The 27,537-nt window shown below is 39.5% G+C and overlaps 4 protein-coding genes, 1 long non-coding RNA gene and 1 other non-coding gene across 7 annotated transcripts; 3 read left to right on the top strand and 3 right to left on the bottom strand.

The window, feature by feature from the left end:
* Positions 1–593: 593 nt before the first annotated feature.
* On the bottom strand, positions 594–6,989 carry LOC135644213 (neutral ceramidase-like). Its single transcript, XM_065161684.1, has 10 exons — positions 6,775–6,989; positions 5,144–5,543; positions 4,215–4,423; positions 3,620–3,970; positions 3,251–3,509; positions 2,896–3,166; positions 2,658–2,783; positions 2,016–2,079; positions 1,576–1,745; positions 594–1,422 (listed from the first exon to the last, which is right to left on the bottom strand). The coding sequence occupies exons 2-10, from the start codon at positions 5,443–5,445 to the stop codon at positions 874–876; spliced, it is 2,301 nt and encodes a 766-aa protein (XP_065017756.1). The 5' UTR covers positions 5,446–5,543; positions 6,775–6,989; the 3' UTR covers positions 594–873.
* Positions 6,990–8,240: 1,251 nt separating this feature from the next.
* LOC135672374 (uncharacterized) lies at positions 8,241–10,636 on the bottom strand. Of its 2 annotated transcripts, none has more exons than XM_065180840.1 (3): positions 10,404–10,636; positions 10,230–10,331; positions 8,241–10,151 (listed from the first exon to the last, which is right to left on the bottom strand). In XM_065180840.1, the coding sequence occupies exons 1-3, from the start codon at positions 10,596–10,598 to the stop codon at positions 10,071–10,073; spliced, it is 378 nt and encodes a 125-aa protein (XP_065036912.1). In that variant the 5' UTR covers positions 10,599–10,636; the 3' UTR covers positions 8,241–10,070. The 2 variants fall into 2 exon arrangements, with proteins under 2 accessions (XP_065036912.1, XP_065036911.1); XM_065180839.1 differs by having other exon boundaries at positions 10,250–10,331.
* Positions 10,637–10,913: 277 nt separating this feature from the next.
* LOC135644210 (uncharacterized) lies at positions 10,914–15,225 on the bottom strand. Its single transcript, XR_010498440.1, has 2 exons — positions 14,881–15,225; positions 10,914–14,750 (listed from the first exon to the last, which is right to left on the bottom strand). It is a non-coding gene; the product is annotated as an uncharacterized LOC135644210 (long non-coding RNA).
* On the top strand, positions 13,073–14,760 carry LOC103980933 (probable WRKY transcription factor 65). The gene is made up of 3 exons (XM_009397466.3): positions 13,073–13,685; positions 13,786–13,923; positions 14,036–14,760. The coding sequence occupies exons 1-3, from the start codon at positions 13,537–13,539 to the stop codon at positions 14,565–14,567; spliced, it is 819 nt and encodes a 272-aa protein (XP_009395741.2). The 5' UTR covers positions 13,073–13,536; the 3' UTR covers positions 14,568–14,760.
* A 5,953-nt stretch (positions 15,226–21,178) lies between the features above and the next one.
* TRNAE-CUC (transfer RNA glutamic acid (anticodon CUC)) lies at positions 21,179–21,251 on the top strand. Its single transcript has one exon. It is a non-coding gene; the product is annotated as a tRNA-Glu (tRNA).
* A 2,442-nt stretch (positions 21,252–23,693) lies between these two features.
* On the top strand, positions 23,694–27,438 carry LOC103980932 (uncharacterized). Its single transcript, XM_009397465.3, has 5 exons — positions 23,694–24,073; positions 25,810–25,965; positions 26,068–26,200; positions 26,302–26,341; positions 26,948–27,438. Exons 1-5 carry the CDS (start codon positions 23,810–23,812, stop codon positions 27,033–27,035), a joined length of 681 nt encoding a protein of 226 aa, XP_009395740.1. The 5' UTR covers positions 23,694–23,809; the 3' UTR covers positions 27,036–27,438.
* The last annotated feature ends 99 nt before the right edge of the window (positions 27,439–27,537 follow it).

Below are 27,537 nucleotides of genomic sequence, written 5' to 3'. Positions count from 1 at the left end.
TAACTATAGACCATTGAATTGCTTTTACCATTACTTGCATGGCATTGGTCATGGTGATCTTCCTCTTCTAACGGAGTCGAAGGTACTGTGGTGTACATGATCCATTGAATTGCTTCGTCTGCACACAGTTAGTCGAACTGTCGTACGCGCATGGTGATGAACTCTTCAACCGCGAATGAACTGTAGGCTCGTTATTGCTTTCGGATGATTGTTTTATGTGGGCATCTTTTTAGGCCTTTTGGATGCAACAATGATCTCTTTAACCAACCGAGTTCTTGTGTCCATCGTAAGTAGTTTATTATGAATGGATAAAAATTCGTTCAAGCTGAAATCGTTAGGAAAAAAATATTATATTTATAAGTCTTAGAATGATTTTCCTGAAAACATTCGTCTTTCTCGGATATCTCTCGTATTTATTTTTTCTATTTGATGAAAGCAAAGTGAAAGTGAAGAAGGCGAAGAAATAATGGGATTGAAGCGAGAGATATGTAGGATATTGAAAGAAAAAATGAGGATAGCAAATGAAAAAAACTGAAAATGAGAGCATCATCCAAAATATAAAAAAAACTTAAAAAAATATTTCAAGAAAATCATTAAAAGTTTTAATATCTTTCTAATTTAGATGTTTAAAAATATTATATTTTACAAGCACTATAATATCATCCAAATGCAACACAAGCATCACAGCTCTCATCTTTCGACTACACATAATGCACGTAACACTCTGATAGTTGAATTCATATGATCAGATGCCGCAGGCCACCGATGTGATTTTATAAACAAGTGTAGCAAATAGTATGTGTTAACTTCAATGGCTGCAAGTGATTTGAGTTCCTGCAATACTGATGTCCAGCGTTGAAGCCGGCGATGAGACTACAGCACGACAAAGGCACGGGATGTGCCAGTGAAATGACGAATTTTCCCAAACAAACTCTTTGATGCGCCGAAATGCCTTAGTCGGTAGACACCTGCAGCAACTGTTTCCGGGATCCTCCACTCTATCGTCGCATGGCTATGGGCACTGAACCTTGAAGGTCTAGACCACTTGAACCGCAAGCTGAAATCGTCATCGTCGTATACAGGAACCCAAGTACTGCTGCCGTCCAAGATCTCCACCAGCGAAAATGTGCCCTCGGTCAGGAGGTCATTCCTGGGGCAAGCAGACCAGAATGTTGCAGTGACCATGTCACCTGGCCTGAACGTGGAGTTTTCAGGAACATCGGTGCCCACATCCCCAAACTTGACACCATATGGAGTTGTGTCCATGACGACGGGAGGGAGAAAGCTGATCTGTTTATCCAAGAGATCAGGAGGTTGCAAGTCAGATTCGATGATTTTGCCATCCAGGAGAGCAGACGTGAGCTTTTTGAACTCCTGAATGTAACCACTGAGTGTGTGGGGACCGTACAAAGTCGATGCACCCTAAAGAAAAACAAGACAAATCAAGCGTAAGGAAATTTTAACAAATAAATAACTTAAAACTAGATAGCAGCCTATGCTTATAAAGGCAGAAAGCAACATGTATGAAAATGGATGATACGGTGAACACTCTCATGATTCATAACTAAGTTTTACCTCGTATCTTTGGATCAGGTACTCATCATATGTTGTCACATATTGAGAGTATGTGTTTGATAGACCAGCAATAACAATGTGAACATTACTATCAAATTCGCCATTGCCATCACTGGTAAGTACTGTTCTAACAGCATCTCGCAGGCGCCTCCCAGCCATTGTAGAAAACTCTGCAATGCGAAATAACAGAACATTCATAACTACTCTAAAATCCACCTGATACATGATGATTTTAAAGATAAAAAATAATTGACATTTATAAAGAAGAAAATGTGAAATATATAAGCAATAATGAAAGAGAGAAACAGTTCTTCAAATGATTCATTACTGCCAAAAGAAATTATAGACCGAGAATTTATTCACATACACACAATCCGAGATGCTGATGATAAAATTTTGAAATCCTTTTAATGTGCCAAAAAAGCAAACTAAGCATCTACCTCCAGGTACACAGAGGATGACCACCTGTCCTATTCGGATTATCTGCACTGGAAGTATCGCGGGCTGGAGGGGAAAAGAAAATCAGTGATGATCAATAATGAAAGAGAACAAGAAGATATAGAGCCATTGTAATATACCAATTGTTCCAAAATGCTCTATTGCATGATTACTATTGGTGCAATGTGCCACCATCCCACAAAAAAATGCAGTAGACACAGACAATTTATTGATTAAAACAAATGTGCATTTAGTTAGTCCATACTTGGTCCTTTTGATATATCAGTAGCACCAATCTACATATCTCAACTCAAAATCTTTCATCCAAAATTAAATAGTTACTAAACAAACATCGGGAGAGGAGAAAGATACAAAACTACCTTAAAATTCTCATGAAAATCAATCTTCCAATTGACAACTATTGCCCTATTGACAAAGTATTCGATTTTTTAGAATTTACAACTCACTATCCTCACTGAGATAATAGTAGCTTACTATGTTATCCTTTGCCTTATTTTGTTGTGGATGCCGTCCAGGCACAGAGAAACATGAAGGAAATTGTATATAGGTTAAATCTTCCTTCTCAATAAATGATGATCTAGGTCTATTGACAGACTACTGTATTCAGTAGATATGAAGCTCACCGCCCAATCATATGGTAGATCCATATCACCAGTGTCAAGTAAGATCGGCTTTGGCTGTTGACAAGCAACTTGCTCCTTGCTAGGTGTTTTCAACAAATTTCTTACCAGTTTCCAGAAAGGATTACCCTGAACCATCATTAAGATTCTGTAATCAATTTTACCGCACAGAGAGAAAGAGAGAGAGAGAGAGAGAGAGAGAGAGAGGAGAAATAATAATGACCAACTCCTTATAACCAACCTTGTCATCCCCTTGCTTAAAATCAAACGCTCCAGGACCATCTGTGGTTCCTGCAGCAAAAGCAAATCCCATGGCTGCCGGACATGTTTTAACAACTTCCTGGCCTCCATCACTCGAAAGAAGTGTGACCTCAAGCTTTGAGAAATCTATGTAGGTCTGACGATAGTCAACTTTTCCTTTTACCTGCTCAGAAGCCTTATCAAAGAGTTCAACAGCCTTCGTGAATTGCCTATCACCAATGATCCTGGTGCTTTCAAATTCATCTGGGTATCTGACAAATGAAGTAGATCCAAGGGATTAACACTTGATTGAAATTAAGTTAACATAAATGACTCAGAAAGCAAATTAGTGATACCCTGGGCCTCGTCCATAGCAAAGTTCATTCTTCCCGTTGCAGGTACTGTGATTGAAATCACAAGGAAGTCCAGTATCTATGCAGAAAGTCCCGAGAACATTTGGACTCACATCTCCACAGTTTGATTGACAAAAGGCAGATACAAATTTCGGTTTGCCATCTTGCCCATTTCGGACTCGTTGTGAGACACTTTCAGAGCTTGCTAAATGCCTTCCACCTGATGCCAGGAAAGAGGACGCCAGCTGCCTTAACTTATGAACTGCAAAAGATGACTTAACAAAGTCAAAATACTGGGAAAGTACCTATACCATATTAACAAGTAATTTACATACTTTGACTATAAGAATGAAAAGAATATAAAAAACATACAGTTCTCATGTGGTTGAGGAATTATCATCGAAACCCTTCGATGAAGTGAACTATGTCTAACGCCAGTGACAATGTCACTTCCTTTAGCATAACCCGTTTGCTCTGCCCAGTCCTCCATAAAACGTGCAGCAGCTCCTTTGTTGTCGCCACTTATCAAGGAGTTTGTACGACTCATTGAAGTACCATGAGTCGCAAACCAGTTAAAACTCCCAATGGGACCCCATTCATCATCTACAAACTTCAATAAAGTCATTTCTTTGTCAACATCATACTTGAATTTGCTTCGCTCCGCAGCAGGATTATTAAGGTAGGCACTAGGACTGCGATTTATGCTAGCATCCAAGAGTTCTCCTGAAAATCATAGAACTAACTGCATTATAAATAGACAAGCAGATCCCTTTACATGTTGCTCGTGGCTAATTTGAAATAGCATGTGTACTCTAATTTTTCATAATTCAACAAATTGTAATGGTAAACAAATAAACCAAAGAAATTAATACTCCTAAATTGGCAGTTTCTACGATTAATCTACACTGATACAATTAATAAAATTAAAATTAAACACCCATCATAAAACATGAGAGACTTCCACTACCATTGTTGACAAAGATATTTCCTGGACGGAGATTTTCATGGGCTTCTATGATGCTTTTCTCGATGCCATCGACAATGACATCAAATGATTGCCTTACAAATCCAAGAGATGTTACAATATACACAACATATTGGAGGTAACCCCCAGGACCAGCATGAGTGTGAATCCCACTGATGGCTACATTTTTGTCATTGTACATGTCCCCATACCTGCCAAAAATGAAACACCATGATGCATTATAAGATTGGAAATATATGGAAATTAAAATCTTGAGACGTTTTGATTCATGAAAAGATTTAAGCATAATAATCATCACATATAATATCCAAGAAAGTAATTACACCTCCATTGCACTATAAACCTAGCAAAAGATTCAATTTGAATGCTAGGAAGAAATTTATATGATATTCAGTAAAACATTCTTCATGTATCAGTATGCAAAGTTGGTCCAAAAAGAAAACCAACATGAATTTTACACTGAATTTCCTGTGTCTGTAAATCATAGATAGACACTATTGTCACCATAATCTAGAATCTCTAGGATGATTTAATTCAATCTAACTTGAGGTATAACAAAAAAGCAGCAACTTCCATATCCCAATAAAGCAGGAAGAATTACTCTGTCTTAGACTCTTACCCTCATAGAACTCCAATAGTTCTTATCAACTTGCACCAGTTCATGGGTAGCCTAAATGACATCAGTACAATCAATACATCCTGAAATGGTGCTATAACTAGAGATCAACAACCAAAAAACTTTAAAAAAAAAAGCAAAATAACTTGGAGAACAATGTGAAAAACCAAATCTTAAAACAGCATTAACAAAAAGATATTTTTTCTACAAAGTAAAAGAAATACCAAGTAAAAGAGCACCATAGAGATTAGAACTTAACGTAGCTACTTTTTTTAGATAATTTAGCCTAGAATACCTTGACTTTAGTCTCTCAAGGACTTTAATCGTCACAAGCTGAGATGCCATGCATGCATCAAGATTCACAAAAACTACACGATTCCCTCCTGGCTCTGCAACAATAAATGCCCGGGACTTCAGTCTGAAATGGACACCAGAAGCAACCTGTTCAGCATTAGCATATCCCATCATATTGACATCAGCTGCAGGTCCTGTTATGTCATAGCTCCCAAGCCCAATTAAATATGTTGAATCTGATTGAGTTCCTCCAATGTTCTGGATGGAAACTAATAGCAAGAGGTAAAACCACATGTTTGCCATTGAACCAATGGTACAATGGAGAAGACAAATGTGACTCCTCTTGCACTGGGAAAGGGACCTCCCAATCAAATTCAAGTACAAGCCATCTTGAGCTGAACCTAGACAACAGGGAAGAAGATAGAGTAAAAAAGAAAATCTGAAAAATAACTGAATCCGGCATGTAGAAGAACTAAACATGTAGATGCACATTCAGAACATAATCCAGCATTTCATCAAGATGGACAGAAAATATTGCACCATGCTCTAAAGATAACACTGCACATCAACAAAACTTGACTTTAAAATGTAAGGCTGATATTCTAACAAAATGAAAGTTTCATATGTAGCTAATTACAGCACATAAGAGTGCACAGCCAGAAATTAGGACGCCGAGGCTGATCCTTAACCTCAGGCTTCGGCAACAAATGTATTTTCTGGACTAAAAGTTGGCAAATCATATCTGAAGAACTACACGGAAAAAAATATGAACAAAGATATCAAACGAATATATATTTATCTAATATATTTGCTTATATAGGATATGATTTTTAAATAATATTCAGACAATTGTAGCATATTGAAATATATAACTACTTCAAGGAACAGTTACAATACAATTATACTTCAGCAACGGTAACAAACTGATGTGGGCATCCACGGCATCAGCTGTATTTGTTACCAAAAGATAAATATGGAAACTGCTAATGGATAGACAACGCGATAGTGAGCAGATCTCCAAGTTAATGGACATATTTTTTGCGTCTACAAATTATAGCATTTTAAAATGAAAGAAAATATAGTAAATTTGGAACATAAGAAGAGAGAGAGAGAGAGAGAGCACGAACTAATTAACAGATAAGAACAAACTATACATGGAAAAGACATAGAAACAGCCGAAAACAATCAACTTTTAACACGGTAGCAGATGACGTTGGCTACCATGAAGATAACTAATAAAGACCGTATATAGTGATATCGGATTTCTTGTGGAAAGGACGATGGAGGTGGGATTGCTTCGAGTTTCAAAATCGCATGCAGACTGATCCGATCAGACTGTCAAATTGCTACGGAAAGTGAAGGTGATCGGAAGGTAGAGACCACCGGCGGCGGTGATAACTACGGCGGCTTCCGATCGTGCCTCCAAAACGAGAGAGAGAGAGAGAGAGAGAGAGAGAGAGAGAGAGAGAGAGGGGAAGAGATCTCAGCAGCGAGCAAGTGTTAGGGCTGCTGCTGCTCCTCTTCCTCCTCGTACCAGGTCAACAAGCTGAACCCCTTTAGTCGATACCCCAAGAAAAAAACAATCAAAAGTAGCACGAATCACACGTCCCCAGCAAAACCAGAGAAGCGTACCGCGCTTGGCACCAGCGAATTAGATAGAGACCACGGTCAGAAACGGGAGGAACAAAGCAAGGCGGATTGCATACCCCCCAACGTGTTGTTGGTGAAGTCGCTGGGAGATTTAGTTGAGGGAACAACGAGGTCGTGGCGTGCAACGGCACGCAAACGCTCGGCAAGGATGAGGGGTTGGGACGGTCTCGCACAGTACGCTTTCTTGTGTTCGCAAACACCGGACGAATTAGGTCATGAGTAAAGCAACCTCCTTAAATCTCAACGACACGTTTGAAGCCCAATTAGTACCAAATGGTGGATAGATGGAACTCCAATCGGACTTGGATCAAACATTAGCTACGCAACTCTCACAACTCACTGACCAGGAAGGACAAGGCCACACCATTAAAATTAGATCATATTATTTTTAGAAAATTATTATTTGCAATTATTTCTTAATATTTACAACTCATTTTAATTTTTTTAAACTTTCCCTTTCAAATCATTCTCGTCTTATTTTTGGATCAAGCAACTTCAACAACAAGCAAAACATCAACAAGAAACAAAGAGCCGACGAGCACATTTGTGATGAGCATCAAAGGGACATGGTGACGAGCAAGGTTGATGATGATAACATCGACAACGAAGATGAAATAAGGGATTGTGAAAAAAAAACATAAAATCGCTAATACTAAAACTATAAATAATAAAATAATATCAACAAGAAGAGGATTATTATCAATAGTAAAAAGGGGATTGTGAATAGTAAACTTCTATTTTAGAACTTAAAGCAACAAACCCTGCAATAAAATATGAAGCCTGTTTTCTCCATTGTAGTTGAGTGTGGATCAAACCGCTCACTTTCATCTTTCTTGTTGATCCGAATAACCACGTAGGTATTGGCTCAACACAGAAAATGATTATTTATTTGGCCTAATTGGGTTAAGCTGATTTATGAAGCAAACTTAATGAAGAAACAAACGAATTCCAATCCAACACAATGACATATTCACATCTTAATGCGGAATTGCCATTATCTAATCCACTGAGTAATCTTTCAGATGATTGCAGAACACCAAACCTTGTTCAGGAAGAAAAATACCATACTTTAGCGTACCTGTCTCACCTACTTGCCGTGTCATTGAAGGGAAGAAATGGGCAGACAAGGTTTGGTGACGAAATGAGCGTTTTAAGCAACAGCATTAGACAAGGTTTAGAATCAGCTAATATTGATGACATTAGTGTACGTGCACTCACATCTAAAGAATGCAGCTGCAAGAAGGTTTTGCAACATGCGGAAAAAAAAGGCATCAATTAGGGGCAAACTGTAAAGGAAAAGAAAAGAAAGAACACAGGACAAGGAACAACACCCGGCAAACAAAAGGCATCATCTTCATTGCAGATTCTTAAGCAAAATTTGGCCAATCATTCATTCATTTGCAATAAAATGTGACCTGAAAAATATTGATCGAAACGGTTCACATAATTTACGTTGCAGAATACCAAATGTGCAGAGTCATAAAGCTCCCCGCTGAGTGGTCATCACAGGTTCTCATAAACCCAAACACTATGAAGTTTACACTTGCTAGCTCATGACATGGAGTATAGTTGCTGCCAGCATTGGCACCCACAGCCGGCTGGTGACACAGCTCACCAGCCACCGCCACCATTCCCTTTTCCACAACGACCCCTTTCCACAATGCCCAAGCATCTGCGACAGCTTCCACCACTGCACAATATGCGCCCGCACCATCACCATTGGGAATCGTGACCATCAACATCATGTTGACACGGGTTGCGACTAGCAAAAGTCACGTAGGCAACGACACTACTATAGCCGCCTACGACTAAGGCAAGCCAACCGTCGTAAGACTATTGCACATAAGCATCCGTGCATACAACCATCGTCGACTACCACACCTCACGACGCTTCCGCTGTGTACAGTAGCACCTGTACACAATCGCTCCCCACGATTGGGTTGACAACCACCGGAAGCCACCACCCCCAGCAATACTATCATCGACATCAAGCTGTCGACAGTGGTCCATCGATCAAATACGAGAAACCTCACATCGCCCGTAAACAGACGATAGGACGAACTAGATAAAAAACATATCGACAATACAAACGGATCGTTCATGGATTATAAATAAAAACTAAATAACACCTTTTCGCAAGCAAAGGGTGCTAATAAACAAATATAACATATTTGATTTTAAAAACATGACTCTGATATCAATTATAAGCATAAAAATCGTGATTATGCTATTATACGAAAAACTTTAATACTAGAAATTAAAATCAAATAACGATAGATCAAATTTACGTTGCCTACCTTTCGATGTCATTCAAAAAACCTCTATCTGATCTGTAGGTGCATCATTGTCAGATCCGAAAGCGACAGTAATGTCGATCTGCAAGTAAAACTAAACTCGCCTTCTCCTCTCTTCCTGTTCTTCACAGAATCGTTATGAGTGATGGATTAGGGACAAGAAGAGATGAGAACAGATCTATATCTCTCAATAACTGATATATGGTCCTTCTGAGATTATATCCCTTTATAGACAAGAGTAGAAGGTCTAAGATGATGATTAGGAGAGTCCCTTCCATCAAGGTCATCACCTAAGGAATCATATCATAATTGGATTTTCTTTTTATTAGTCGATAATCATAATTAGAATGTAATTATATATATAATATATCTTACCTAATTAGATAGGATCATATAATCTAACAAAGACAATCATAAACTGCAAATGTAATGATGTTGGTACTCAAAGCAGTGAACCTGAGAACCTGACTGTACCAACTGTTGATTCAAGAGACTAGGTTGCAACATTCTCGAATGTGACATACATTTCAATCATTGATCAAAGAATGTGGTAGCACAGGGATGAAGTGATGAGATCTAAACCAAGGGAAACATTATCTGTTTGATGTTACCTCAAAATAAAACAAAACAATGTTAGTCATGGACTACATCTTAGATACACCAAACATGCTGCTGCAGCATTTCCCTGAGATTCTACAGATCAAACAGTTCCAAAGCAATTAATCCACAATAGAGATTCCAGTCTACTTCTCAGCTGAAGTGCTTAATTAACTAACCTAATTCCTTGTTCTCAACTTCAACGAGTCTTATGGATCGCTACTTCTTTCTCTCACAAGCAGTCATAGAATCATGTTGTAGTAGTAGTAGTACAGTTCACCAATACAACAACAAACATGGGCTGCATCTACTCAAGCATAAAACCCACTACGAAGCTAAAAGAAGAGGAGGTTAAAGAGGTCACCGAAACAGAGAGATTGAGGTCAGTCAGGGGATGATCAGCTTCTTTCCGGCGTAGATCTTGTTTCCGGTGATCCCATTTGCTTCTCTGATCGCATCGACGGTGGCCTAAAACACCAGACACTTCAAACATTAAATTCACATAGAGATTTCCATGTCGCCGAGAATAATGAAGAGAGATCTTGCCCCATATGTTTTGGACAGACCCCAAAGCGTGTCCCCCTTTGCTATCACCACTGTCCGAGCCGAGGAGGGCCCATCGCCCCATCCGTCGCCGGAGACCGCTCTCTAAAGAGGAGAATAAAGGGAGTGAGACCAGTAATACGGAGGAGAACAAGTCGAGTGAAAGGACGGCGCTACATTGGAGAAGCCCATGCGGGGGCCTCGAGGCCGCTGGGGATGAGGGTTCGGCTTCGTCAAAAGGGCCTTGGCGATGCTCGCGGCGATGCCAAAGACAACCAGGAAACCGATGGTCTTCGCAGCCACTGGGGTGTCCTTCGATTTTTCGTCGCCGCCGCCATGGTCACCGCCGGCGCTGGTGGTGGTGGAGGGCATCGCGCGGGCCTCCTAGTCGGTGGTGTTTGAATTCCCAGGGAAACCCTTCTTCCATTATATATATATATATATATATATATATATATATATATATATATATATATATATATATATATATATATATATATATATATATATATATATATATATGTGTGTGTGTGTGGACCCGTGCACGGCCCAATTGCAACATAACACATGGCATGCTTTTGGGTTATATTTGATTCACTTCAGCGATTCATTTGTGTTCGATATGAACAATGCGAATTGGAATAGGGGAGTCTCTCCATCTCACTGAAAGAACCAATCTACACAATCTTCTATCAGCCAATAGATGTCAATAGAGAGACGCAGCACCATTATCAAAGCACAGCGAAGCCAACGAAGGCCACAAACAACAATGAGAAAGTTAGCAGCAGGCAACGAAGAAGAAGAAGAAGAAGAATTCTGCTACAATCGATCAAAGGAGGAACTGCGTCTTAATGAGTTATCTAACAGCGCAGGCAACCGCATGAGCCCATGACTTGAGGTGCTGCTTCATGGCCAGGCCATCAGCAAGAGGAGGCATACCGCAACGACGAAGCCTGACATTCCCATCACAGTGCGCGAATCGACCGCAGCTCCGGCTCGCCGTAAGCACTCCGCCATTCGACCTCAGTCCACGCAACCACACTTCCAGTTCTTCCGAATCCTTGACCTGCTCCTTCTCCTTGCAGCAAAATCTCTGATTTCTTCTCTTCTTCCCCTGCTTCCTCCTGTGTTCCGTGGTGTTGTAGGCTCCTGCTTCGCTGATTCCTGCTTGTCCGGTGGTTCCTGCTTCTGATTCTTGGCATCTATCTGCTGCGGGAGTACAGTCTTTCTCTTGCTGCACACATGGGTAAGATATATCTGCGCTCTTGGGAACGGGAGAGGGAGGCGAAAGCATGTTGGCGAAGAACCAAAGAGAGTCCCAGGTGGGGAAGACCACCTCGTCACCCTCGACCATGGTGGAGTCTCCACAGGAAGCTGCAGCAACGACGACGAGATGAAGGACCCGAGGAGGGAGGCGGAGGCCACTCGCGGTTTGAATCGAGCGACTGCTTCTTCTTCGAAGTCACAACGGTTCAATTGGCACGTGACTCGTACTACAAAATAAAGGTCGCATAATGTTTCGTCTACTCAGAATCTCTCCCCAAAACCTTATGATCCCATGTGGCCCCCGCAGTAGGTTACGTGTGAGCCAACAAGTAACAGGAAGTTATTCGGGTAGAGTTCGGAGTAGATGTTTTTTGGACTCCGAAAGGTCGGTCCTACGCCCTGCTCTGTAGCCATCGCATTATTTGAATATAACAAGGAAAAATAACGACCGACATATGTATCGAATGTTAACTGTTATAACGTATGGATAGAAAAACTCGCGTAGATGAGATATAATGACAAAATTAAAATAACAATTCGTTCCTTTTATTTCATGCGTAGCACAAGTTGAGCAACTTGGAATCGTGTATAGTTATTTTCCGGCGTTGCATACTTTGAATGACTTGTAACAACATGTTTTCTAACCCATCCGATGGGTTTTAGTCAATCCATGCGTGCATGAGAAATCTCGAGCAAGTCAATCTATGGGTGTCGACATCGGAACGGTAGAGAGCGACCAATGGAGGAAAATATTAACGAGAAGAACATTGGATCGACGTAGAATAGACTTGTGGGGTCTCCAGTATTTGCCCTTTTCCTTCTCGGAAAAGTAGAAGCATGACGACGACGAAACGTGTTTAACGCGACGAGGCGGCCATTTGGTAGAGATTGCTATCGCGCGTGTGGGATGCTCCTCATCTCGTGTCGGCCCAATGAAGTGGGAATTAGGATATGCGTGTACGATTAAAGCCATGTTTGGGTAGGATTTACTTTCCAAGGTATTGGCGGAAACCACCTCAAAAAGTGGAAGTGATACGATTAGACTTGACGACCGATCAGAGAGATTGAGGTCATACGGTGCCTTCCATCAGCCATCGATCTGATTCTTCCCACTCATTGAATAGAATCTAAGTGGCTCTTTAGCACCGGCAGTTGCGTTGACTTTCCGCTTGACAATACCAAATGTCGCTTTTGTCAAATAGATACAGCGCTGGCCACGTTGGCATAATAATAATAATAATAATAATAATAATACGGCCGGGAGCGGGAATGAGCCGCTTGATTTATAATTAAACCCATCGCTGACGTGAAGAAGAAAGAAAAAAAAGGCCAAGTTTCTTATGCACCAAGGCAAATGGCAAGGAAGATTTGCGTACCTGTGTGAGCTCAGACAGGGTCCAGACTCCAGGCTTTCTAGATGAAGGTGACTCGAGGGCGATGGATTCACCGGGTCCCACGGCATCCCGACTGACCAATAGCAGATGGGGAACTTATCCTCAAGACGAAATAGCTGTGAAAAGAGAAGATGATTAGCAAAAGCAAGTTGCCATCGTGAAGCTCGCCTCCCTCATGTTCCGGATCTCATCGCTTCAATAATAGAAGGGCATGGCTGGGGCTGCTACCACTAATATATTGGCATGATGGTGGGGACGGGCCTCTTTCAGTAGTTTAGGTGGAGTTATGTGCCCCCACATCGCTTCATCCTCTTCCTCTCCCCGTGCAGTCATGGCGAGCAACTCGTAGACAAAGTCTAGCCCAGGCGACCCGGCCATTATGTGCTTTTTTAATAGCTTGGATGTGCGCCTGCGATGACTACTAGAACTGCATCCTGTCCCCATCTGCTCCTCCACCCAACACCCTTCACCTCTCCCCGTTTCTCTTCTTCCTCTATCCATTCCCCAAGAAAGCTCTTTTGTGCCATGTTGGTGCAAAGCTCTCTTGTCCGGTTCGAGCAAAGTGAGTGATTGAGTGCTTGCCTTGGAGGATCAGCTGCGGAGCATATAGTTGGTACAGCTTTAATTATTTTGCTTCTTCGTGGATCGTAATGACCGGGAGCTGCAGCAACGAGCCCGGCGCATCCGAGGCGGACGAGGTCGGGGACGCATCCGAGGCCAACGATGGGAGGCCGGTGTCAGCTGGATCGACCGACGACTCGCAGCCCGTCCGGTCTTCGGCTCCATGTCCCAAGAGATGGTGGATCCTTCTTCTCCTTCGACAGCTATTCGATTCTTGTTCCGTGCCCTTCTTAGTGTTCTTGATTTACTGGCATTAAACTGGGATCGTGGATGAACAGCCGGCGGGCGGTGCAGAAGCGGGTGGTGACGATGCCGATCAGCGAGGCGAAGGGCGGCGGCGAGGGGGCTCCGCCACCGGATTCGTGGACCTGGAGGAAGTACGGCCAGAAGCCTATTAAAGGTTCACCTTATCCCAGGTTTGTACGTATTTTCTTTTTTTTTTTTTACAGCTATATGGCACTAGAAAGAAGCACAAGGGAGATGGAGAAGAAGATGAAACCGATCTGGTGATTTTGACGGGACGTGCAGGGGTTACTACAGGTGCAGCAGCTCCAAGGGGTGCCCGGCGAGGAAGCAGGTGGAGCGGAGCCGCGTCGACCCAGCCGTGATCGTGGTTACCTACTCCTTCGAGCACAACCACACCTGGCCGGTCCCCAGGAACCACCACCACAAGCACGCCGCGGCACGACCCGAGGAGCAGCTGGGCCAATCCGGCACGCCGGACTCCGCGGAGCGCGACGAGAAATTCTCCGATCCGATCGCAGAGGAGGAGTCGGCGCTCACGGTCGACGCGCGTGGCGGCTTCCCGTGGTTTGCCGACGTCTGCTTCACGCCCTCGGCCTCCCCCTCCGTCGATAACTCCCACGAGCTGCTCTACGGGTCGGTCATCTTCGCCGGGGCCGCGGCCGCGCTGCCCGAGGAACTGGAGGAGCAGGCCGCGGGGGGAGGCGGGGGGGGCGAGGAGGACTCGCTGTTCGCCGGGCTCGGAGAACTGCCGGAGTATTCGGTGGTGCTCCGCCGGGGGCTGGTGCCGGCGTCGTGGCTGGGGACCACCGGGTGACGGTCACCCCCGCCGTCGATCCGATCGAGAAGAGCAGCCGTGCGGCGTACGATTGGCGGATCTTCCTTCCTTTGTAGTTAACGTACATAGATCGTCCTCTTCTTGATTTCTTTTCCCCTTTTCCGGCTTCTTCCCTCTTTTTATCTTTTTTACCTACACGTTGTTGGCTCCAATAATGAATTCCTGTTATACATATGCTTATTTTGGAATCGTCCATGGGAAAGGTGATGTATAAAAATAATAGAAAATTAATTAGAGAAGAAGGAAATAATTGAACATTTGGACCCATCAATCTACGAGTGTTAGGATCAACCTTTCAGGTTTCAGTAGCCACTGCGTGGAGACCCTTTTTGCTCTCCCATTATAATTGTTTGCTTGTTCACAAGCACTTCCTTATCCACTGCTACAGTCAGGAGCACTCGGACTTTTCCCATGGGCGGCAACGAACATCTCGAAGCTGAGCTGTATGATTCCCTGAGCCTAATCAAACCATCAAGGTTCAGCTGGAAAAGGTGTCACCATGGGCGTCAGCAAAGGATAGATTATTGATGAAAGCTGGTAGAACAACACTTGTTTATGCTAACGAGGTCATCCATGTGCTTATACTAAATAATAATGGGATGTAGCTTGAGGCGCAGGGCAAAGGCATGACGATTCAAAAGCAAACAAATGAAGCACGTACAGTGACAGGAGGTGAGAAGATAACACCAAAGAAATGGTACCCGATTAGATAAACATCCTTGTCTCCGTCACTTCAGCTGCATTTGTGAGATGCATTCTTGGACAGCGGACGCAAGATGGATGCTGCCATCTCACCATCCCAACTTAAATCACGTGGGGCCCTGCATGGTGCCCTAACGCATGGGCAGTGCTGATGTGGTGCGACCTGATTGGGTTTCCTGTGAGAGCCCAACAAGCAATATAATATTTTGCTACACGCCATAAAATCTCACTTTCCTATCCAATAATTAAACTCTGCTTGAACTCAAACTTCTGGAAAAAACTGAGGTACCTGAAATCGACTTTAATTCTATCTGTCTGCCATTCTTCTGTACTAGATGAACTCCGTAGAAGCAGGAGCAGATGAAATCTCTTCCCTAAGAGAGGCAGCAGCCTTGTAGGAAAGGGAGGAAACAAAAGCTACCGGAAGAAGACAAAGAGTGTCTCCACTAAGGACCATTTAATTTCCTCCAGCTGCTACGAAGGGACAAATGTGGAGTGCCATTCCATCCTTGACAAAGAGTGGGCATCTCCCAGCTCAGACTCCATTCAAACGCTGCTACTAGTCTCATCACCGTTCAAGTTTCATGCTCAGGCCTAATGTAAATCTGGATGTTCAGCATGTCTTGATCTTAAGGGCATAGTCGTAGTCATTATCTTCCGGTGATGGTAATTTTCCTGCCTGTTCTCCAAATCAACCATGACCAAACCTCAACTATCACGACCGAGTCTGAACAAACTTATTTTTGCCATATCCATGTCAACCAAATATCACGAGAAAGCACACTTTGACATAAAGAATCCAGCCAACGAAAATTCTGTATCACCAAACGGATCCAGAAATGGCTAATGAACAGGTTGTTGATATTTTCATGACGATTCCTTGGCTCATCAGGTCTTTATCATGAGCGAGATGCTGCTCCATGGTAGGGCTCTTTGCCAAATAGCTCTGAAAACATAAGCATGATAACATTTTGCACCTGCAAAACTACCCCATCATGTTTCAATCAGAACCACATTTTGAAAGGGCAAGAATTCAACTCCCACTCTCATCAAACAAAAGAATTTATTTTTCAAAGGAACAAATATGAAACATCAAATACCAAATTCACCTGTAACAGTATCCTATATTGAGAATTTTCTAATGAAAATCCTTGCTAGATGATCTGATACTTGGTTCCATTTCTGCCCCTAATTTATACATTTTTGAGATTTTGACCTCATGGTACTGCTATAATCTACAGCATATACAAGACAGGTGATTGTACAGGAAACAAAGCATATTTCGATAAAAAGAATCCTTACAGCATGTAGATTCTAGCTGATAATACAACAAAAAAGTTGAAAGTTAATGAACAATCAATCCAGATTTTAAATTCAATCTATGGACAGCTTATGCATAAAGATCACTAGTCTCGTTGATTTTTCATAGTTTGTTTTTATAGAGTGACTTTTGTGGAAAATGAATGATACAGACTTACAAATCAGCAATTCGTTCTTCACTGCACAAAACATTCCAATGCTACTCCATGGTCCATAAGTTCATGCTTGTGATTTTTAGCATTCTATAACAGGCTATTTGTTAAATTTTACATAAAAATTGATCTCTTTCCTAATAGCTTAACCTAAATCAAGTAAAAGTTTATCATGATATTAGTGCAGAAGGTAGTATGTCTGTCTCCAAGCCATGCAACACAATATCTTTCCTATTTAATTCAAGTTCTACATGTTAGGCTTGGCCTAATGTTTCCAAAACTGTTATGTCTATAAATCAGAACATCCTGCCTCATCTACTAAGTTGAGCTTGCACCATTAACTTACACTTGGGTTTACATGTTAAGCCTAATCTGGCTTGCATATCAGCATGGATGTTAAATTTTAAATATAAAATGGTATATCTTCTAACAGCTTAAGCTTTTGTAAGCCTTAAATCAATAGATCCTGTCTCATTTGTTTGCTTTAACTTGCACTTGGATCAACGCATCAACCTAATCCAGCTTGCACATGAGAGAGGATGATGTGGCTTAAACATAAATCGGTCTCGTACCCAACTGCATAGTTGGAAAGCCAACTAAAGATTTATCATTATTTTCTTACAGAATACTTTGTTAGCCCTTGCCACCATATTGAAAGAAAAACTTCAGATTTAAATAGCAAAAATGCATAATTATGGAATGATCGATAGTATCCAACTTCTACAATATCTCAAGATCTATATAAGAAAACATTTTCAGTTTTTATGATCTAGTGTTGATATGCACTTTGCACAAATTCAACCTCAAATCCACCCCAACAATTTCATCACTACTGCAAAATACTGTGTTCAGCACTTCTAACTGCAATATTCACATATCCCACCAAAGTCCTTAAGAGAAACACTGAGAGAAATTGTTATGTACAGCACAAATTAATGCAGTACAGCTTACCATCTAATGTCATGTAACTTCGCGTTCACAAATGACACTAATTAGTGTTGTCAAATCCATGATTTCCAAGAAGCTACAATGAGAAACCATATGTTTAGCAAATTTGCAAAGTATTGTAAGTTCCTTAGTTTATAATGAACTATATACAACATGCTAAGTTAGCGACTTTAGCTGGAATTGTCAGGGGAAGGATTTGATGTTGATTTTCAATAAAAGGTATTAAGGTAATTCAAAATAAAGAGTTTAAATAAAAGAAACAAAGGCATTCTAGTGTTGTATGGAAAAGTGCACAGGCATTAAAAACACAACTTAAGCAATCACAATTAACCATCACCTAACTTGAGCAGCAGCCAACTTATTTTACTGGAGAAACATCATGTTTCATTTTTATCCCCTCTCCTTTATTAGGATTGCAGATGATGCATCATCACATGCCTTAACTGCCTTCTTGCTCACACAATATGGTAAATTTGAGTCCAAGCCTCTGAAATGCATTATGCACATTCATTGCTTCTGGTGCAGAAGTTTCCATGAAATGCAAAGATTCCCTCTCTGAATAAGCCATGTCATTTTCAGTAGAAAAGAAACAAGGTGATGGAACTATGACTTGTTTGTGATGAGCATCACAACTATATTTGGATCTGTGCCTAAGTCAGCTCAATGTTTCCAAGTGTAGCACATCTTGTTACATCATAGACTAGCAATGCACCTACAGCTAAGCGCAGATGAGTGGTGACAGCATGATACCTGCAATTACATGTAGGATTATGCACTGATTAGCATTTTACACTCTGTCCAACTTGTGCTGGACAGTTGCATGTTTCATGGTAATGTTGTGAGCTGAAGAGGAACTGAACAAGGGTAAATTATGGGCACTAGAAAAATTATGCACAGATTACATGAGGACCTTGCTGCATGGCCTCAAAACATATGGGCCCTAGAAAAATTATGCATTACTTCCCTCATGGGCACTTTGTGTTACCTATTGCTCTATCAAAGACTATGTTGTAGGTCAACACCATTATGTGGTTCTGTATCAACACAAATTTCTGTAAGTCGCCATCACATGATACCATGATGTGGGTCCAAATCCAATACGCCAATCTATTTGTTTATTCCAGAAAAATGATGAACATTCTAAAATTTTAAAATATAATGTCTACATGAGATTTAAAAATAATTCACACACAACTTTCTCTAATTTTCTCCCATGTATTCATCCTAAAGCAATAACTAGTATTAAAAGAATACCAAATTATTAAGCAACTGACCTGCTGAAAGACTAAAGAGTTCTCATCATGTACCAATGGAGTCACATTTAAGCTAAGATGAGACAACAATTTTCAGAATAAAGCAGATCAATATTAATAACCTTGATTGAAGTGAAAAACTAGGACTACAACTGGCAAATGAATCATGTATATTCTTGCCCCTGTACAACCCTCTCATTGCATCCAAATGGATCCAAATTTGAAACTAAAATAATTTAGGGAAAGATAAACAAGATGTGCCATTTGAGTTAAAATGTACTCTCATGAAGGAGCCTCAGCATTCTAGATACAGGTTGTGCTACAGCCTTATAATAAACAAGTATAGGAAGTAAACAATAGTCATCACATTTTCAAAGATTAGATAGATCATTAGGACCTTCACATGTAAAAAACCAGTGCACAAATGGCAAACAAAAGATATTATTTTCATCCATGTAAGCAACCCATTTACAAACTCACTGGTTCTACATTAGTCCAAATTCAAGTATGCATATATTGATTGTATAAAATTTTACAAATTTAAGTTAAAAACTATTTTCTTGAGGTAACCCACAATATTCTACTCTATAGAAGGATCACATTAGTTACGCTGTCTAAACAAGGCAAAGAAATAACAAAAAGAAATGGGAGTACAGGATTTCGATGTCCAAGAAATGCTAAAAAATAGTGTGTCAACTGAAATGAAGAAGATTGAACCTTAGGCCAGTTCCTTCATATGGGAGTAGACTTTGCTAGCATCGGGAGATTCCATACAGTCATTTCTATATTACGTGCGCATCTTATAGTTATAAAAATTTCATACCAACGATAAGTGAAGGTTTTCAGTTCCTCTCCTCAAGTGGGTGCATCTTCGGTGAGCCTTGGAAGTTCTGCGACTTGTTCTCCAAGAACTGATGCAGCATGATGACTGATATCTAGCCTTAAAAGCCTTCCCCAACTTTACATCCATCCACTTCCTTGAGAAGAAAAATCAAGCACGACAGCCTGACATCCGCAGATACAATCATGCATCAGCGTCGCACTAACCTTGTATTCCACATTTGCTAGTTCCATACGACGCAAAGAACAGGTTAGAATCAGAAGTCAGTGATAGCAGGAACGTGTTTCTTCAATGTCCCTCGCAAGTCAAAAAGAGAAGGAGAAACTAGACCCACGGAATCTGATCATGCTCCCTTCTGTGGCATCGGTCGCATGTCCGACGCTACGATTTAAATCTAACAAGAGTTCTCCTAATTTGACCGAATGACGAGATGTGAGCACCACATCGGCGCCCATACTTGGAAGAGTTGCGTGAAATCTTACTTCAAGCACGAAAAAATCCCATCTAAGAGCCCGGAAACCCTACCTAAAAGCAGAACGGAAATCAGGTAAACAGACCTCAACGATGGAGAGGAAGTGAAGGATAGAGGACCTCTCCTGGCCAGCGGTGTCCCGAATCCGGGCCTTGATGACCTTGAGACACCGACGAACAAGCTGCGGTGACGGGCGAGCAGGTTAGCATTGCGCACTCCGAGAGTCGCCGACGAGGCGGACATAGTTGAAGACGCTCTCTGGCGCGGGCCAGTGATTTTTTTGGCGCTGCGTTTTGGTGCGAATATTTATTTATTTATTTAAACAGGGAATTGAAATGGATTAAAAATAATAATAAAATAAAATAAGACTTTATAATAATTTTAAATAGGTTTTACACTAATATTTTTATTATGATGGTCAAAATACTATAATGAGCAAGAAACTTTTTGATGGATAATCTGAATATTTTTTTGAGCTAGGAGAGCTATTTCAGAAAAATAAAAAAAAAATATTATATATATATATAATAATAATAATAATAATAAGCTACTAGTATACTACTCCTACTCCTTTATCCTATAAAATTAAAATTAAATTAAGTACTTAATAATACCCAGAGCTAGCTTGAATTAAAAATATATAGCACAAATATTTGACATATTAAAAGTCAAGAATAAAATATATGAATATCATCAAATCGGCTTTTGACATCTGTTCTGCATAATCGCTATCTACTAATTAACATCAATTTATTCTAATCAAATATTAGAGACTACCATAGGAGGATTCCGATATACTACTATACAAATATATTACCATAATACTAATATATGGCTATTCAACGTACTATTTACATCTTAAAAGAATTAAATATTTTACTTATACGATAGCCTTTCAACGATCCGTTGTAGTCTAGTTGGTTAGGATACTCGGCTCTCACCCGAGAGACCCGGGTTCGAGTCCCGGCAACGGAATTCTCTTTTATGGTTTTATTCGTGTTTTTGTGGTTTGTTATTTCTTTTCGTGCAACATCCAACCTTTTTTGTTTCAGTTTTTTATTTAACTTTTCATTTATCTGTGTTTTGTTTTCCGCTATATATTTTTTTTGTAATGAACATTTTTTTTATTTTATCCCCGATTATTTTTAAAAATATATTTTATTATTATTTTCTACTTTATCTATTCGTGGTATATTAGGGAAAAAAAAATTGATGATGTCTAAGTTACGATGACGTCTAAATTAGCTGTACATGATTTGGATCCGTACGTATGAAGCGTTTGTCTTCGAACTGTCACTTATATGATCATATATCTGGCAATCATTGTTAGAATTTTAAGGGTCACACATGTATAATTAAATGTCTTAAGTCATTATTTTGATTAGTCAAAATTAAAGTGATCTAATTAAAATAAAATTATTTGGCTAAAAGAATGAGGAGATTTTCGAACGAGTATAAATTAGTGGATATTTATTTAAGGACGATTTTTCGAGAAAATATTAGTATTTCTCAATCGACACCTTTATTTTTTTTATATAAATACGACTCTTAATTTAAAATAAATACCTAAATTGTTTCTCAAAAACTTTTCTACTTATTATGGTGTTCTGATTTGTTATAATATTTTTGACGCATTACAATATTTAAGTCACCACAATAAAAACACTGTAAAATATATTTAAAATTATTATAAATAATTTAAATAGATTTTTAACCTCAATTAGATGAATTAAAAGCTTAAACAATATGATATTGTAATTATCTATGAGCAATGACAATAAAAAAGGTAAGTCATCTATAATATTTTTTGTTAATAATATTTATAATATTTTAGCATAATAATAAAATATTATAAATATTATTGAAAAATATTATAAATGAGTCAAATAAATATATTGTAACGGTTGAAAATTGATTTTAAAATAGATACAAAAATTTGGCGAAAAAACTTTTGAGGGGTACTTTGGGTTTTTCCAATTTAATGATATTGTTAAAAAAAAGAGGAATATGAGAAATACCCAAAATATTAGTATTTTCTAAAAAATAACTTTTATTTAACTAATTAATATGGAAAGGGGAGAAAAGTTAGAAAAAAAAAGAGACAATGGATGGATATTTATTTAATTATTTAGTGATTAGATTTTTTATTTTAGTTTGAAGGATAAACTACCGGTTTAATTTATCTTATATTTAAATATAATTATATTTTTTTATTAATTATTATAAAATGATTATGTGGCACTAGTCATATACCAATATATATCCACGTTTGTTCTTTCGTGTTAACAGCATTATTTTGACACCATGACTCCTTACAACATATAGACGTTGTCATAATGTCTCAATAAAACTATACTTATATTTATGTAGATCATAGGGCTCCGATAAAATTATTTTCACTATAGATTAATTTTATAATTATAATAATATAAAATTAAATCTTTGTTGAGATATCTAAAATGATGATGCTATTATGAGCTACATCTAATATTAGTATCATAGTTAATTTAATTTATCGATTATTATAGTCACTTTTTATAATAATCTGACATTCATTCCTAAAAGGAGTCTGAGTTTCTTTTTCTCCCATCCTCCTCTTCAAGGGGATTGTTTGATCACACACCAATTTTTTATATTTGTCTTGTGCCTCGATCTTTAAGAATCAAACGTATGATCTAAATTTCTCCAACATCAACATATGTGACTAAATCAATGGGATCATAAAAGCATAAAGGTTAATCATATTGAATATGATTTGGAGGATTCCATTTATAGAGAAAGTCTATTCGAAAATAATACTAAGGATAAAATGATGATATTTTATAGGCATTTTTTCTTTACGATGAGTAGTTAAGAAAAATATTTTGGTGGATAAGAAATATTCAGTGAATACTTTATAGATTCGATTGATGTGATAAATTTAATAATTTAATTTTTTTACAATTGATTAAAATATTAGGTGTCAAATCTTGATTGGTGGTGAATATTATCCTAATCAGAGTCTTAGAGTTACAGTAAGCGAAGCTGCTGCTGATGCCAATTCGATGACAAATGATTTAGATATGGAAATTTGATTAGTTAAAACATTTATTATGCTAAATTAAGAAAAAAATATTAAATAGGATTAGTTAAAACTATCAATATTATTAATGTGATATCATTATAAGCATATCACATGCCATCAAGATTGTGAAATGAGCTGATGCTCTGTCCCGATGAGGCCTACCATTTATGGACGTGTCGAGGAGCGGAGTTGAAGGGCACAACCGGTCTCTTTCTGGGCTCCAAATCCCGCGCCTAGACCGAGGCGCCAACCAGGGAGTATCATCTTCCCGAATGGCCAAGCTACCGGGCCCACGGTCTCTACCAATGGAAAGGACGACGTCTTGGATCGAAGCCGCCCACCCCCCCGTGAGCGTGGCCTGCCGTGGCGGTTCATCCGCAATTATTGGGCGGGCCTGCGGCTGCCGCCTCTTCGTCGCCGTCACCGGTTATATAGCCTTCTCCGCTTCCCCTCCTCCTCTTGTGATACTATGGATGCCCTGGGAAACGGGGGAGGATTCTGGTGGTGGCAGTTTTCCCCGCGCGACCGCAAGCACCGTCCCCGGAGGAGGCCCAATTCCTCCTCCTCTTCCTCGGAGTCGATCGATCTCGGCGAGCGTGGGTGGTTTCTCGCCGACTTCCCCCTCAAGCAAGCTTCCATCGCCGCCTCCCTCACCCTCACCGGTGACACCGTGGCACAGCTTAGGGACCGCTTCCTCGTCCACGCCCGCCGCCCGTCCGATTCCGATGACAAGGTCAGCTCCCGGCACTGATGATGAATGTTTAATTAGGTATGGTCTAGAAACCCTAGTTTCCTCCTCTTGTTTACTGTCAGTTTCTTGCGCTTGCTACGTGGTGCGGGTAGCATTCGATGAAATGGCTGTCTTTGGTATCTAGGTATATTTGCTGCTTACGCTACGTGTTCTGGACCTCCTTTCAAGCAGAATGTAAATTGAGTGTATTAGTCATCCATCAAATGCCCATTTGGGGCGACTTAAATATCAGACGACGAAGGCTGTAATGGCTTTCCGAGGCCCCCGCTCGTTTTGTGGCTTGTATGAAAGGATTTGCACCACAGATCCTGTTGTTACCTTAGTAGATCAATACCTTTTTATGCACTATGAATGTTCTCCTGCAGCAGTCTCCGTAAACTAAACTTTGTGATGCACATAAGTTTGTTGATGAAATGTCCATTAGACTTAAAATTCGTATGCTTCCGAACTTCACCTATAAATGCAAGCATACACCAATTTTCTTCAGTTGAGATGAAAGGCTTGGGTAACAACTTTTGTTAATCTCGTTTAAATTCATTTCTTATAATACCATTTCTAGACACATTTTTGTGTGCATATGGAGAGCTCTATTATTTTTATATCTTTGTTTTTTACCTCTTTGATACTCTAAAGTTCATGGATTACTATAACTCATTGCCAATTTTGACGATTCTTCAATTTTATTTCTCCTTCATCCATGTCTTCCTTGGTCCTTCAAGCAACTCCTTGCCTTGAAGGTTTATTTTTTAAGTGTTCCTGTAGAGTTGTTCAGTTGAATCGCTCTATAATGCAGCCTTTGGTTGCTCATCAGGTTCTCTTGGATTGTACATCTTTGAAAAAGTTTGTGTAGCTTCTATTATCTCTGAATTAGGTGGGATTTTGATCCTCTCAATCTTCTTTGTTTTGTTACAAGGTCAGGATTCAATAATAGTGGCATATATTCTTTATATATTGCAAGTGAAACCTATTCAGATGAATCATATCGCCCTTAGCATGACGATCCATTTATTCTCCTGCTTTCTCTGAATCTGATCCACTAAATATTTAGCTAGCTCCTCATGGTGATACAAGTTAATATAAATAGCAGTTATTACTAGAAAATTCTATATGCATATGCATGTACACTAGCTGGTGATCAATGTTCCTTTCTTTAATAGTATAAGACCTATGAATGCTTGGAGATTGATACTTATTGGGGTGTATGCCTTGTACTTCTTCAGTTGTCCCCAGTTAGTGATTTATTAGTGATTTCTCTTCCACTGAATTTGCTCAATATATGCATATTTTTGGTAGAAAGGGCAAACATCCTTACCTCTGGAATTGAGACATTTACAGGGGGTTGCTTTATTAGCTGCTGCACCACTGCATGCCACTGAATCTGCAGCACTATTCCCTTCATGACAAATATGCATGCAGTGCAGATGAATCCTCCTACAACATCATAGATGAATAGAAAGACAATAATCTCCTTTCGTAATCATTGATTCAACAAACTTCTCTGTATATTGAAATGATGATTCATATGGTGCCATGCCTTGTATATCATAAAATTTTTCAGACAGTGCTATGCAACTGCGCTTTAATATGCCTGTTTGTGATGAATATTTTTCTTAATTGAATATTATATTCTTGGTTATTTGTTTGAATTTACATTATTTATATCTTAGAACTGACACATAATTTGTTTTTATAATATAATATCAGCACTTTTCTTGTAGGAAATAGTTTCAGCACTTTTTTCAAATCATGATTGGCTTCGTGCACTACGCATGGCTTCCTACGGGTTTCTTCTTTATGGTCCAGGTTCTTATGCTTGGTATCAGTTTCTTGATCATTGTATGCCCAAGCCAACTTTTGTGAACCTGTCAATGAAGGTAACTTTTTGTTTGACTATTGAACGAGTAACATCACGGTCAACTTTCTAGATCACTTGATTTTTAAGTGGATTTTCATTTAGTTGCTTCATCCTGTGTTAGGTCATATTGAATCAGATTGTACTTGGTCCATGTGTTATTGCTGTGATTTTTGCTTGGAACAATTTGTGGCTTGGGAAATTAGCAGAGTTACCATCCAAGTATCAAAAAGATGCCCTTCCTACACTTCTCTATGGTGATTGTCTTCTTCCAATTTTTTTGAATTGCTCCTTGTTTCTATTGGCAGATATATCATGATAACTCAACTAATTTAATGTTTATGTTATCTCAATGCAGGTTTTAGGTTTTGGATTCCTGTCACTATAGTTAATTTCACGTGAGTTACCTTGCCTATTGCCCGAGAATATCTTCTACAGTAGAAATCATGGTGCTTATCTGTATATGTTAAAAGTTGGTTTACAAAATTTTAATGTTTTATCAAATAAATGCACTAATAATTGAGTCCATACAGCTCTTCTTTTTGCTTACTGTGGAAAGTCATGCAAAAAATTGGATAAACTTGCTTGTATTATTAGAGCAGCCATCTTACGCTCTTCACTTGATTTAAAACCGTATAATTTACCTTGGTCAGATTGAACATCCTTGTCACAATGACCACAGCATGTATAATGTGGTGTTGAGCCTTGCCATGTCGTGAAGAAGATTAGGAGTTATGCAATCTTGTCACTACTTCACCTGAATATGTATGTATTCCAACATAATATTCATGTTGACAAGGGTTGCCTTTGTTTAAACCGTTACTTGTTAAAGCCTCTAATGCCAATGAAAACTGCATATTGCTTTTGTTTAATCTTCATTTGTTCATGATGCCTGCAAGTTCTTTTTTGGCTTAAGGAAGTCCATTTGCTCGATAGAATCTTTATCTGCGTCGGTTCGGTCATTGATAATCATAGTAACTATAACACCATGCTTTATTTTTCAGGGCCATCCCTCTATCCGCCCGTGTTGCATTCATGTCTACATGCTCCATATTCTGGAACTTCTATTTGTCAACAACCATGAGCAAGTAATCGGATAAAGCCCTTGGGCAGCAAATGGCGATGCTTGCTTCCGTAATTCGTGGAGTTAAATGGCTTCTGTGTACTGCATCTCCAGCTTTTGGTTGAGCTTCGTTTCTGAGTTGCACAAGGGTTGTCATGCATCACACCTTCAGAATTTCCAGACAACTATGAAGAGTTTCGAGGTTATTCTAATCCGTTATCGTAGTTTCATCAAGAACAAAGAACATTCTTTTTCTGATGTTCATTTCTTTCTGGTAATTTGGGGAGTTTTAGTTTGTAGTTCTCAGTTTTCGGACAATAGCGTTATGTATCTCGCTGTCTATCAGTTGCTTTGTCCTTGTAAGCTCACACCTCCTTAATCGTGTCCGTGGTCGTTTGTTTTATAAATATAGCCAGAATTGATTGCATAGTATAGACATCAGACCAATAAATTACTAAAGAATAAGGTATGAATTGATACATCAGACCAATAAAATTCGAGAATGCTGCATAGACAAGCTTTGAAATATAG

This window comes from Musa acuminata, chromosome BXJ1-4 (genome assembly GCF_036884655.1).
Source record: "Musa acuminata AAA Group cultivar baxijiao chromosome BXJ1-4, Cavendish_Baxijiao_AAA, whole genome shotgun sequence".
Lineage (NCBI taxonomy): Eukaryota > Viridiplantae > Streptophyta > Magnoliopsida > Zingiberales > Musaceae > Musa > Musa acuminata.
The sequence above is the reverse complement of the archived record's forward strand: the minus strand, read 5'-3'. Positions and strand labels throughout refer to the sequence as shown.

Excerpts from the sequence above, each read along its gene's own strand:
- LOC135644213 (XM_065161684.1), bottom strand. The coding sequence starts at position 5,445 with ATGGCAAACATGTGGTTTTACCTCTTGCTATTAGTTTCCATCCAGAAC. Across the intron at positions 3,510-3,619 it reads TCCTCAACCACATGAGAACT|TTCATAAGTTAAGGCAGCTG; the intron begins GTATGTTTTTTA and ends CATCTTTTGCAG. Across the intron at positions 1,423-1,575 it reads ACCTGATCCAAAGATACGAG|GGTGCATCGACTTTGTACGG; the intron begins GTAAAACTTAGT and ends GTTTTTCTTTAG.
- LOC135672374 (XM_065180839.1), bottom strand. The coding sequence starts at position 10,598 with ATGCCCTCCACCACCACCAGCGCCGGCGGTGACCATGGCGGCGGCGAC. Across the intron at positions 10,332-10,403 it reads CCCGCATGGGCTTCTCCAAT|AGAGCGGTCTCCGGCGACGG; the intron begins GTAGCGCCGTCC and ends TCTCCTCTTTAG. Across the intron at positions 10,152-10,249 it reads AAAGGGGGACACGCTTTGGG|GCCACCGTCGATGCGATCAG; the intron begins GTCTGTCCAAAA and ends CTGGTGTTTTAG.
- LOC103980933 (XM_009397466.3), top strand. The coding sequence starts at position 13,537 with ATGACCGGGAGCTGCAGCAACGAGCCCGGCGCATCCGAGGCGGACGAG. Across the intron at positions 13,686-13,785 it reads GCTCCATGTCCCAAGAGATG|CCGGCGGGCGGTGCAGAAGC; the intron begins GTGGATCCTTCT and ends GTGGATGAACAG. Across the intron at positions 13,924-14,035 it reads AAAGGTTCACCTTATCCCAG|GGGTTACTACAGGTGCAGCA; the intron begins GTTTGTACGTAT and ends CGGGACGTGCAG.
- LOC103980932 (XM_009397465.3), top strand. The coding sequence starts at position 23,810 with ATGGATGCCCTGGGAAACGGGGGAGGATTCTGGTGGTGGCAGTTTTCC. Across the intron at positions 24,074-25,809 it reads CGTCCGATTCCGATGACAAG|GAAATAGTTTCAGCACTTTT; the intron begins GTCAGCTCCCGG and ends CTTTTCTTGTAG. Across the intron at positions 26,342-26,947 it reads GTCACTATAGTTAATTTCAC|GGCCATCCCTCTATCCGCCC; the intron begins GTGAGTTACCTT and ends TTTATTTTTCAG.